The following is a 13434-nucleotide window of genomic DNA, read 5'->3' on the forward strand; positions in this document are numbered from 1 at the left end:
AACCTGCTCAAGTTGGGACAGACCAGCTGGGGTGGAAAGCGAGCAGTCAGTAAGATACTGAATTACTACAACCAACACTCAAATCCAGTTCTGTCTAATTCAAAGAGAGTATTTCTAGTTCAAAGATTATTTCTAGTCAAAGCATATACCATTAACACCCTTCGGTTTTTCACTTTCAAATGAAATGGTATACAATTCATGAAGGTTTTAGTATCTATATTAAAGTATAAGAAATGAAAAACTATATCAGCTTGACAACGAATAAATCCATTTAGGCAACTAAAGTCCCATATCATTGTTAGGAGACATAGTTAACAAAAATATCACTGCAGAAGCAGCTTAAGAGAGTGGCTCACATGGGTGGCAAAGAATTAAACAACATGAAGAGAATTTAGGAGCCTGAAGATAAAGTCACCTTCAGTGCTTTTGAAGCTTTGAGTCTTCTAAATCCTTCACAGAGTGCTTAAGCTTTTTAACAATTTAAAAAAATAGTTAAACGCAGGTATATAGACATGCTTCTAGCATAAAATCTTAAAAACCTATCTTCAACCTTAAGATACAGTGAAGAAGAGTCTGGTTCTTATTTCCTATAAACTTGAGAGAAACCATAGGACATAAATTCTGTTAACACTTTGTGGTCAAAATGTTACAAGGATTCTCAGACAACAAGACAAATTACTGCCTAGATTCTGACAACGACCTCACAGAATCTAGGCAGTAATACTGTTTTTCACTACAGCTTACATAAAAGCTTTTTAAGGTTTTATTTCAACTTATGAACCAAAAAGGGAATTCCCAAACTTAAGCTTTCCTCACTAAGATATATGTAATTATATTGTTTGTAAACATTCAAAGTTTTTAGACTCATTTGTTTTGTTTTCTTTTTTTTCTTTTGAGGGCTGCACCTGTGGCACATGGACGTTCCCAGGCCAGGTGTTGAATCAGAGCTGCAGCTGCCGGCCTACCCCACAGCCACAGCAACGTGGGATCCAAGCCTTGTCTGCGACCCACACCACAGCTCACGGCAACGCTGGATCCTTAACCCATCGAGCGAGACCCGGGATCCAATCCCCATCCTCATGGGTACTAGCTGGGTCCTTAATCACTGAGCCACAATGGGGAACTCCTCATTTGTTTTCTGTTCTTTCTTACCTGGTCTGTTAGTGGCTGCCATAATGAAAACCTGCTGGCGTGTTTCCAGACCATCCATCTCTGTAAGTAACTGATTCACCACTCGGACACTAGCCCCTGACTAAAAACAAACAAATACAGCTCCATCAGTTCCCAGTAAAAAGAAAGATACATCATCATTTTTTCCCCATACAAAATAATACATTTGCTAACTTGAATAAAAGCTTTTACCAAAAGGTAGAACAACTACCATTCCCTGAGGAGTCACTATACCTAAGCCCTGTGCAAAACGTGTTCTATGTGCTTCCCCAGCAATCCTGCATCATCCACAATTCAGATGAAGGAACCGAGCTGAGAGGCTATTTGTCCAGGGTCTCAAAGCTAGATAAGGGTAAAGATGAAATTCAAACTTAGGCCTAGCTGATCCAAAGTCTTATGCCTCTGAATTATTCAAAGATCTAAGAGCCATAATGAGTTTCCTTTTGAGCAAATTCAAACTCAGCTTTCAAGTGCCAGATCTTTCAGCTAGGAAACGGAGGCCTTTTCTCTTTCCCCTGAAGAATGTAGTACAAAGTTGAGCTGCCTCGGGGCAACATCTAAAAGAACAGCTTAGGGAATTGGTGAACAGAGGGGTATTTAGCCCTTAAATACAGAAATTTTAAAAATACACAATGGAGGAAACGAGATAAGTGCTGCTGTTTCTTTTTGTCATTCATTGTCTCTGTTCACATAAATTTTATGTACAGAGAGTCGGTATTGAGTTTTAACACAATGCTAACTCCCTAAAAAAACTGGGAGCATCTTATTATTCCTCCTTGGATACATAATACTAATGGTTAGGAGATTAACAGATTTATAATCCATATTAAAAAAAATAAAGTATTACTGGGTAAAAAAAACAAAAATATGATAATTTGTCCTACCTAAGCAAGCCAAAAACCCCAGAATCAATTTAGGAAAAGGTTAGTAGCCTTTGCTATATTAAAATTATAATAAAAAATTAAAGTGATGAAACTGGAGAAAATAGCATCAACACACATAATTGGAAAATAGACATATAAAAAGCTTTTTTAAATTTAAAAACGGGGGGATGTTTCATTTTTAGGGTACATGCTATTGAAGTGAGTACAGAAAAAGATTTCAGCAGCAAAGGGTCAGCAACATGAATACTAAAATTTTAGATCATCTTTCGCCAATAAAATTAAGAAAAATAGGAGTTCCTGTCGTGGCACAGTGGTTAACGAATCCGACTAGGAATCATGAGGTTGCAGGTTTGATCCCTGGGTTTGATCAGTGGGTTAAGGATCTGGCGTTGCCGTGAGCTGTGGTGTAGGTCGAAGACATGGCTCAGATCCCATGTTGCTGTGGCTCTGGTGTAGGCTAGTGGCTACAACTCCGATTAGACCCCTAGCCCGGGAACTTCCATATCCGCGGGAAGCGGCCCTAGAAAAAGCAAAAAGACAACAAAATAAAATAAAGACAGGTATTACCCATCTAACAAAGGTCTAAGACATGGCTATTTTTACACAATGCTGTTGGCAGGCGTTATGTCACGCTAGTTTTTGTTAAGAATGACTTAGTATCAGCTTTCAAAATATAACAGGTAAACATCTTCTACCCTGAAATTCCATTTCCATAACACACATTCCCACATGTGCACAAAAACATGTGATACAAATGTTCAATACAGTTGAGTTTGTAAGAGAAACAACTGGAAAAACATAAATGTCCAAAGCTAGGGAATTATTGAATTAATTCTTCTCTATCTAGGCTTTGGAATATTTATGCAATAGTTAAAAAATAAGTCATCAAGTACACGGGAAAAGTGTCAAGATAGAAAGACTACATTTATATAAAAAAGTTGAAATCATACACGTTTTTAAGCTTATAGAAGAAGTTCTAGAGTAAGCAGGAAGTCTTGACAACTGGACCTGATCTTAGGCGACTTTTCCTGAATCCCTAAAGTGTCAGGTATAAAACAATGATTCACGAGAGGTAAGACGATGGAGTAAAAGGACTTGAGTTCACCTTTTCTCACAAGCACACCAACATCACAACCAACTGCTGAGCAACCATTGGAACTTAATGAAAAAGATATTCTACATCCAAAGACATAAAAGAAGAAAGTCAACAATACAGTGGGAGGGACACACAATATAATCAAATCTCATACCACCGGGTGGGAAACTCGAAACTGGAGAACAATTATATCACAGAAAGTCTCCACAGGAGTGAGAGTTCTGAGCCACATGTCAGGCTCCCAAGCCCAGGGGTCTGGCATCAGGAGAAGGAGTCCCCAGAGCATTTGGCTTTGAAGGCCAGTGGGGCTTAAGCACAGGAGCTCCACAGGACTGGAGTAAACAGAGACTCCACTCTTGGAGGGGGCACACAAGGTCATGTGTGCACCAAGAGCCAGCGAAAAAGCAGTGACTTCATAAGAGCCTGGGCCAGACCTACCTGTTGGTCTTGGAGAGTCTCCTGGGGAGCCGAGGGGTGGCCAACATTTGGAAACAAGACCTGGGCTACCAATAGCCTGTAGGCTCCAGTGCTGGGAAACCCCAGGCCAAAACAACCATCAGGGCGGGAACACAGCCCCACCCATAAGCCAACAGGCTGCTTAAAGATTTCCTGAGCCCAGAGCCACCTGTAGACTCATCCCTTGATAGAGCCCTGCCCACCAGAGGACCAACACCAAGTTCTATGGACCAACGGTCAGGCACCGGCCCCTCCCACCAAGAAGCCTGCACACCAGGGGCCAGACACCAGAAGGAAGCATATGACAAACTGGCAGCCTATAGAACCGAGTGTGCAAACACAGACCAGAATCTACCCTGGGTCCAGTTAGTCTGGACTCTGGGTAATGAGAGGGGGGTGTACTGCTGGGACACACAGGAATCCCCTGCACAGGGCCACTTCTTCAAGGTCCAGAAGCCTTCTACATAATCTATATGCAAAGAAATACAAGCAGAAATCTGGACAAAAATGAGACAGCAGAGGATTATGTTCCAGATGAAGGAAAAGGACAAAACCCCAGAACATGGGTATGGAAATAGGCCATCTGCTTGAGAAAGAGCTCAGAGTAATGGTGGTGTAGATGATCCAAGAACTTGGGGAAAGAATGGATGCACAAACTCTAAAGGAAGTTCCTAACAAAGATTTAGAAATATAAAGACCAGCCAAATGGAGGTGAAGAATACAGTAACTGGATCTGAAAACCACACTAGAAGGAATCAACAACAAAGTGAGGGAGAACACCTAAGTGAGGTGGAAGACAAAGTGGTGGGAAGCACTGGCACAGAACAGACTAAAGAAAACAGAACGAAAAAAATTGTAGGCCAATATCACTGATGGACACAGATGCTAAAATCCTCCACAAAATACTAGCAAACAGAAGCCAACAATCCATTAAAAGGATCATATGCCATGATCAAGTGGGATTTATTCCAGGGATGCAAGGATTTTTCAATATCTGCAAACCCATCAGTGCGATACACCACATTGACAAACTGAAGAATAAAAACCGCATGATCATCTCAATAGAGGCAGAAAAAGCTTTTATTAAAATTCAACATCCATTTATGTTAAAAAGTCTCCAGAAAGTGGGCAGAGAGGGAACATACTTCAACATAACAAAGGTCATATATAACAAACCCAAAGCTAGCATCATATTCAGTGGTGAAAAGCTGAAAGCATTTCCTCTAAGATCAGGAACAAGAAAAAGATGCCCACTCTTGCCACTTTTATTCAACATAGTTCTGGAATTCCTAGGCATGGCAATCAGAGAAAAAGAAATAAAAGGAATCCAAGCTGAAAAAGAAGAAGTAACACCGTTGCTGTTTGCAGATGACATGATACTATACATAGGAAATCCTAAAGATGCTACCAGAAAACTACCAGAACTCATCAATGAATTTGGTAAAACTGCAGGATACAAAATCAATACCCAGAAATCTGTTGCATTTCTATACACTAACAACAAAAGACCAGAAAGAGAAACTAAGGAAACACTCTCATTTACCATTGTATAAAAAAGAGTAAAATACCTAGGAATAAACCTACCTAAGGAGGCAAAAGACCTGTATTCTGAAAACTCTAAGACACTGATGAAAGTCTACAAATAACAAATGCTGAAGAGGGTATGGAAAGAAGGGTGCCCTCCTTCACTGTTGGGGAATGTAAATTGGTACAATCACTACGGAAAACAGTATGGAGGCTCCTCAGAAAAGCACTACCATATGATCCAGCAATCCCACTCTGGGCATATATCTGGACAAAACCATACCTCAAAGACACATGTACCCGTATGTTCACTGAAACACTTTTCACAATAGCTAAGACATGGAAACAACCTGAATGTCCATCAACAGATGAGTGGATTAAGAAGATGGAGGACCTGTACACTATGGAATACTACTCAGACATAAAAAAGAACATAATAATACCATCTGCAGCAACATGGATGGAATTAGAGATTCTCATACTAATGAACTAAGTCAGAAAGAGATATCACTTATATGTGGATTTTAAATACGGCACAAATGAACCTATCTACAAAACAGAAGCAGACTCACAGACTTAGAGAACAGATCTGTGGTTGCCAAGGGGGAGGGGGAGGAAATGAAATGGGCGGGGAGTTTGGTGTTGGTAGATGCAAACTATTACATGCAGAATGGATAAGCAATGAGGTCCTACTGTACAGTATAGGAAACCATGTCCAATCTCTTGGCAAACAACATGATGGAAGACAGTATGAGAAAAAGAACGTATATATATGTATGACTGGGTCACTATGCTGTACAGCAAAAATTGACATAACACTGTAAAGCAATTTTACTTTAATACAAAATACAAACAAAAAAAATTATGTTGGTGAGGCATTCCCTTGTGGCACAGTGGGTTAAGTATCTGGCACTGTCACTGCAGGAGCCTGAATCACTGCTGTGAAATGGGTTTAATCCCTGGCCTGGGAACTTCCAAAAAAAAAAAAAAAAAAAGACATTAATGAAGAAATCAAAGATGACACAAACAGATGGAAAGATAAGATAAACCATTGTTCTTGGACTAGTAGACTCAACACTGTCAATGACTATACTATCCAAGGCAATATACAGATGCAATGAAATCCCTATCAAATCACCATTAGTATTATTCACAGAATTAGAACTAAAAATTTTAAGATTTGTATGGAAACACAATACTCTGAACAGCCAAAGCAATCCTAAGAAAGAAAAATGGAGGTGGAGGAATCAGGCTCCCTGACTTCAGACTATACTACAAAGCTATAGTCATCAAAACTACACCCTACTGGTACAACAAGAGAAATATAGATCAATGGAATAGGACAGACAGCCCAGAAATAAACCCACGCACCTATGGTCAATTAATCTATGACAAAGGAAGCAAGAATATACAGTCTCTTCAATAAGTGGTGTTGGGAAAACTGCCAAAGAATAAAATTAGAACACTGTCTAACACCATACACACAAAAAAAACTCAAAGTGGATTAAAGATCTAAATATAAGACTGGATGCTATAAACTCTCTGACATATACTGCAGGAATATCTTCTCAGATCTACCTCCTAGAGTAATGAAAATAGAAACAAAAATAAACAAATGGGACCTAATAAAACTTAAAAGCAAAGGAAACCATATACCAAATGAAAAGATAACCTAAAGAATGAGAAAAAAATACTTGCAAGTTATACAACCAACAAGGGATTAATCTCCAAAATATACAAACAGCTCATAGGAATTTAAAAAATAAATAAATAAAAATTTTTTTAAAAAGCTAATAAAAAAATGAACAGAAGGAGTTCCCATCGTGGTTCAGAGGAAACGAATTTGACTAGTATTCATGAAGGTGCAGGTTCAATCCCTGCCCTTGCTCAGTGGGTTAAGGATCCAGCGTTAGTGAACTGCGGTGTAGGTCGCAGATGCAGCTCGGATCCTGAGTTGCTGTGGCTGTGGTTTAGGCTGACAGCTACAGCTCTGATTTGGCCCCTAGCCTGGGAACCTCCATATGCTGCAGGTGTGGCCCTGAAAAAGACAAAAAGACCAAAAAAAAAGAAAGAAAGAAAGAAAGAAAGAAAGAAGGAAGGAAGGAAGGAAGGAAGGAAGGAAGGAAAGAAATGTAAATCAAAACTACAGTAAGGTATCACCTCTCACTGGTTAGAATAGCCATCATCAAAAAGTCTACAAATAATAAATACTACAGAGGGCATCAAGAAAAAAAAAAGGAACTCTCCTAGACTGCTGGTGGGAATGGAAATTGGTACATCCACTATGGAAATACAACTCATTTGTGGGAATGGGATATGTGCAAACTAGTAATATGCAGAAAAACAAAAATACAAAGGCTAATAGAAATACAGTTGTTAGCCCTAGGCCTCAATTTTAAATTCCTTAGGTTTCTTCACTTAAAAAGAGTCTCAGAGTTCTCAAGGAATGGCTTTATGAGAACTATGTGAACTTTCCATAACTTTCCAAGAATCTAGTTTATGATGTGCAAAAAAAAAAAAAATCTGTATCTCACTAAACTGTGATACCTACCTCTCTGACTGATCTTCTTGGGCATAAGGCATCCACTTCATCAAAGAATATCACACAGGGCGCCGAGTTCTTGGCTCGTTGAAAAACCTGCCGCACGGCACGCTCACTCTCACCAACATACTAACAGTAAACAGAAAGGAAATAAAATGCAGAGACAATTCAACTTTGGAGTTTGGGCCTAATTACAGAAAAACTGGTTTTAAATGACATTAATATGTCAGAGTCTAAAAAGATTACGTTATTTAACCATTTTGACCTATAAAAACAACCAATTATATGTGGTTCAATGTAATAAAATTAGCTACTATTTAAGTTTCTTATAAATTTTCTCACTTATAAAATAAAGATTTAAATGGCATATGAGGTTTCCTCTATGGCAAAAAAATCCTACAATCTTACTGTATTTTAGAACTGATCAAAGCTTTATGCATATAAAATACCCCAACAGTAATTTTCATTAATTCAACAGTATTTTAAATGCAAACAAGGAAATTTACTGTCTACTGTCATCTACTGTCATGTCTACACAAGTCAACTTGCTAAAAAAAAAAAAAAAAAAAAAAAAAAAAAGACCACATAGAGACCACATAGGATCAGAAGAGGCAAACTGAGCCAGCTGGGCATCCAACAGGTTTCATAATACATACTGTATGTTAAAATCAAAGTACAAAGCAATTCACAAGCAGCTATACCATTAAGACTAATTAATATAAAAAGTTAGGAGTTCCCGTCATGGCGCAGCGGTTAACGAATCCGACTAGGAACCATGAGGTTGCGGGTTCGATCCCTGGCCCTGCTCAGTGGGTTAACGATCCGGCGTTGCCGTGAGCTGTGGTGTAGGTTACAGATGCGGCTCGGATCCCGCGTAGCTGTGGCTCTGGCGTAGGCCAGTGGCTACAGCTCCGATTGGACCCCTAGCCTGGGAACCTCCATATGCCACGGGAGTGGCCCCCCAAAAAAACAGCAAAAAGACAAAAAAAAAAAGTTATATGCAGGAGTTCCCACTGTGGCATGGTGGGTTAAGAATCCAACTGGGTTAGGCCACTGTGGAGGCACAGGATCAATTCCTGGCCCAGTGCAGTGGGTTGAAGGATCTACTATTGCTGTAGCTGCGGCTCAAATTCAATCCCTGGCCCGGGACCTTCCATATGCCACGGGTGTGACCATTTAAAAAAAAAAGTTATATATAAAAATACAGTTTCACTTTTAGCTAGCACAGGAAATTATTCTTTTAAATAAATACCAAACTTGTTAAGAAAAGCTTTTTTCTTGTAATAATACTGCTAGATAAGACAGCATGTGAAAACATCTTTATAGTGCCAATTACATCATAAGGTCTTTTTATGTTATTTTATGACTATATGGCTATAATAAAGTATTTAGGACACAGAATACACAGATGACAGTGATCAAAATATTTTTATGTTCTATTTGATCAGAACTTCTGTCCCTATCTGTCCTGTACTTCTTTGTGCTTTTGCTTATTCTGCTTCTCTCACTTGAACTGCTTTTCCACCCCACTGCCAAACAGTTCTTCCATTCTAAAAGATCTCCATTCATCTTTCTTCACATCGCCCTCTCGTCTTTGCTCTTAGAGCACTTTCTAGTATTACAACTTTTGAGCTATTCTACCTTTTCCATCACATCATAAAGTCCTTGGAAAGCATAAGTCACAACCATTTCAATGTTTCTCTGATCATAACATCTTGCAGATACAGGAGACCAATTTGGTTTCCTGAAGCAAAATATTCAGTAGATATCTTTAAAGAAAAGAAATCAGTGGAGTTCCCGTCGTGGCTCAGTGGTTAACGAATCCGACTAGGAACCATGAGGTTGTGGGTTCGATCTCTGCCCTTGATCAGTGGGTTAAGGATCTGGCGTTGCCATGAGCTGTGGTGTAGGTTGCAGACGCGGCTCGGATCCCACGTTGCTGTGGCCCTGCTGTAGGCTGGCAGCTACAGCTCCGATTGGACCCCTAGCCTGGGAACCTCCATATGCCAGGGGAGTGGCCCAAGAAATGGCAAAAAGACAAAAAAAGAAAAGATATCAGTGGGTTGGGAGAGACAGTTTCAAATAAGGATGTTAAGAAAACAAACCAGAGAGCTGGCAAAGGGACACAGCCAACCAAAATGACTACATAAAAGGAAATTTTATTTAGGGTAAGGTAAACCTACCCTAAATTAAAAGGTAAAAGTTTCAAAGAATTGATTAAAATCAATCTTAAGAAAGCCAACAGTGACTAAAATTTAAAAAAACAAAATCCCACTATTTTGGCCTTTAAGAAATGTTTCAAATAAGGATCCTGTGTTATTATTTCTAATTTGTTGTCATTCAGTTTTCAACCATTATAATCTGGCTTTTGCAAAGGCAATTACTGAAAATATTCTCCCTAAAGTCACTAATGACCTCTTACTTACCAAACCAAAAGCCCTACTTTCAGCTTCTCCTATACTGCTTGGTTATATTCACATGTGGAAGAAATTATCTTCCCTTGGTTTTAAGACTCAGAAGAAAGCCTTGGGTGTCCTCCACCCGTGGACCAGTTTCCTCTGCCAGCTTTTCCTTCCTTGGCCCATAATTGTTAGTGTCTTTAAAAGTTTTGTCAGTGGCCATCTTAATATACTCATCCTGGAGTTCCCTGGTGGCTCAGTGAGTTAAGGATCTGGCACTGCCACTGCTGTGACTCTGGTTACTGCAGTGATGCAGGTTCAATCCCTGGCCCAGGAATTTCCATATGCTACACAGGCGCAGCCAAACACAAACACACACGTACACACGCGCACGCGTGCGTGCACACACACTCTCTCTCTCACACACACACACACACACACACACTCTCTCTCTCTCTCTCTCTCTCTCTCCCCCCTCTCTCTCATCCTAACAGACCTTATCCATTACCAAGGTCTCAGGTACCATTTAGATGATACTAACTCCCAAATCTCTTCAGAGCCATAGATTCACATTTTCTACTATCTGGAAAGTGTGAACACCTCCAAATGGCTCTTTGTTTTTTTGTCTTTACAGGGCCACACCAGCGGTATATGGAGGTTCCCAGGCTAGGGCTCAAATTAGAACTGTAGCCACTGGCCTATGCCACAGCTACAGCAATGCCAGCTCCGAGGCTCACCTGTGACCTACACCACAGCTCATGGCAATGCTAGATCCTTAACCCACTGAGCAAGGCCAGGAATCAAACCTTCGTCCTCATGGATACTAGTAGGATTCATTTCCCGCTGAGCCACAACGGGAACTCCCTCCATTTAAAAATGGAGTAAAGTTTTAGATTTAACTCCATCTTTAAATCTAAAATATCCTAGAGCAAAATCATTTTCTAACCCCAAGATGTCAAGCTACCTCATTAGATCACCTAATCTCTCTGAGTCACTCTGGACTTTCCCACAGAGCTCTTCTCACTGCTACCACTAAAAAACAAATCAAATGACAGTGAGACAAAATCCCACCCATCAGACTGGCAAAAATGTAAGTAACTTTCATTCATTGCTGGTAAAACTCAATATCAACCACTTTGGGAAAAAAGTGGGCAATATTTACTATTTTTGAAAGTGCACATTCTACATAAGATACAATACAGCAAGTCTACTTCTGAGTAGGGAGAAAATATCTCATAAATATGCATAAGGTTTTATGTATGCAGTGTTTAACCTAAATATCTATGTATAAAAAACTTAAAAAGTGTGGCTATATTTATTCAATGGGATATTATACAGAAAATTAATACCTACAGATAAATATATCAACAAATATTAAAAATATAATGTTCACCAAAAATACCAATAAAATCAAGTTACCAAAGAATATAATCATTTACAGAAAGTGGCACTTTTTTTGTTTTACTATTTATAAAAAGTTCCAAGCATATGATGAAATTGGACGTAACAGTATAACGAACCCCAAATATACACATTACTCGGCTTCACTATTAACAACTCAATTCATAACTAACTTTATCTCATCTATACCCTGTCCACTTTTCTTTCTCCTTCTTATTTTGAAGGAGAGCTCAGACATCATAATTTTATTTGTAAATCACTATCTCTAAAAGATAATGGCTTTGGAGTTCCCATCATGGCACTGGGGAAATGAATCTGACTAGGAACCATGAGGTTGCGGGCTGCATCCCTGGCCTGGCTCAGTGGGTTAAGGATCCAGCATTGCCGTGAGCTGTGGTGTAGGTTAAAGATGTGGCTCAGTTCTGGCGTTGCTGTGGCCCTGGGGTAGGCTGCCGGCAACAGCTCCGATTCGAGCCCTAGCCTGGGAACTTCCATATGCCGAGGGTGCGGCCCTAAAAAGACAAAAGACAAAAAAAACAAATAAATAAATAAAAATAAAAGATAATGGTTTAACATAACCACATCATTATCATACTTAAAAGTTTCCCCCCTTTTTTCCTTTTTTTGGCTGCGCCTGTAGCATACAAAAGTTCCTGGGCCAGGGATCAAACCCACAGCACAGCAGTGACCTGAGCCACTGCAGTGACAATGCCAGATCCTCAACTGCTCGGCCACCAAGGAACTCCAAAAGTTATTCTCTTAATATAAAATATTCAAATTTCCAACATTCTCATAAACTTATTTTCTGAACCATGTATAGATAATACTATACGTTATTTACATGTAAATACATATATAGCAAACGTAGAAAGAAGTGCATAGAATTAATAAACACCAAATTCGGGATTATGGTAAATTCTATGGGAAAGAGAATGAAGGGCACGATTAGGGAAGGTTTGCAGGGGCTTCAAGTATGTTTTGTTTTTTTTTAAGCTGGGTGTAAAGATACATGGGGGGGTCTTTAATATACTTGACAATATATTTCATAATAAATTTTTTTAAATATTACACTCCCTGAAGTCCTAAAGGTAACATTCCAACTCAGGGCCCTGCACTGTTTGGCTATTATTTCTTTTCCAGCTCCCCCACCCCCACCCCCTTCAGGGCTTATCTTGAACACTTCCTGCACTACAAAGTCAAAACGACGTGTAAGAAAAGTAAAGACAAAGCATAAATCCTTATTTTAGGAGGAAAGTAATATATTTAACAGTTAACATAAAAAATGGAAGGGGGTAAGTTTAAAAAGCCTTTTAAAACAAATAACACCACTTTCATTTCTTCTTTGAATATAACAGGATGGCATTTTTACTTTTCATAGGATGAAGAGGAAATAAATTCGGGGGAGAGGGGGTGAACTGGGGGTTTGGGACGGAAATGTTCTAAAATTAGATTGTGATGATGACTGTGCAGTTATAAATGTAACAAAAATTCAGTGACTTATTTTAAAGAAAGAAAACTGAAGTCTATTAAATTTGAGATATAAACTGCTTAAATGGAGAAAGAAGTTATTATACAGTACTTCAAAAATTTCTCTCCCTCAAAGTATTTTTATTAATCCTTAACTCATTTAAGCTACACAATAACAGGACAAGGAAAGCAGATCAGGAGTCAGACAACCCCGATTCAAATCTCAGCTCTACTATCCCCAAGCTGTCATATGTAGGCAAAGTTAGACGACCCTTCCAAACTTGTTTCCTTGTCTGTGAATCATAGGAAACAATAACTTGTATCTTACAGGGTTGTTGAAGAATAATATATGTAAAGTGCTTGACAAATTCAAAGTTAACACTTTAAAAATGTTGCTTATTTTGATTATTTTCGTCTTCCAGTTTGGTGAGAAAACTTGGGCTCAGAGGTTAACAGACTTATAAGAAATGTTTATACCCACTAAAGAGTATAGCA

At 39.1% G+C, this 13434-nt stretch overlaps 1 protein-coding gene across 7 annotated transcripts in view; it reads right to left on the reverse strand.

The window, feature by feature from the left end:
- NVL (nuclear VCP-like) overlaps positions 1 to 13434 on the reverse strand; it is a 105751-nt gene that overhangs the window by 58606 nt on the left and 33711 nt on the right. For 6 of the 7 annotated variants that reach the window (XR_002336213.1, XR_002336212.1, XM_021064380.1 and 3 more), the window contains 2 exons: positions 7682 to 7801; positions 1153 to 1252 (listed from right to left, as the gene is read on the reverse strand). Coding sequence is in view for 4 of the 7 variants with exons in the window: in XM_021064380.1 (XP_020920039.1) it covers positions 1153 to 1252; positions 7682 to 7801 (220 nt within the window). In the remaining 3 variants the exon portion in view is untranslated. The remainder of the gene's footprint in view (positions 1 to 1152; positions 1253 to 7681; positions 7802 to 13434) is intronic. The other variant, XR_002336214.1, reaches the window with a different exon arrangement.

This window comes from Sus scrofa, chromosome 10, assembly GCF_000003025.6.
Source record: "Sus scrofa isolate TJ Tabasco breed Duroc chromosome 10, Sscrofa11.1, whole genome shotgun sequence".
Taxonomy (NCBI): domain Eukaryota; kingdom Metazoa; phylum Chordata; class Mammalia; order Artiodactyla; family Suidae; genus Sus; species Sus scrofa.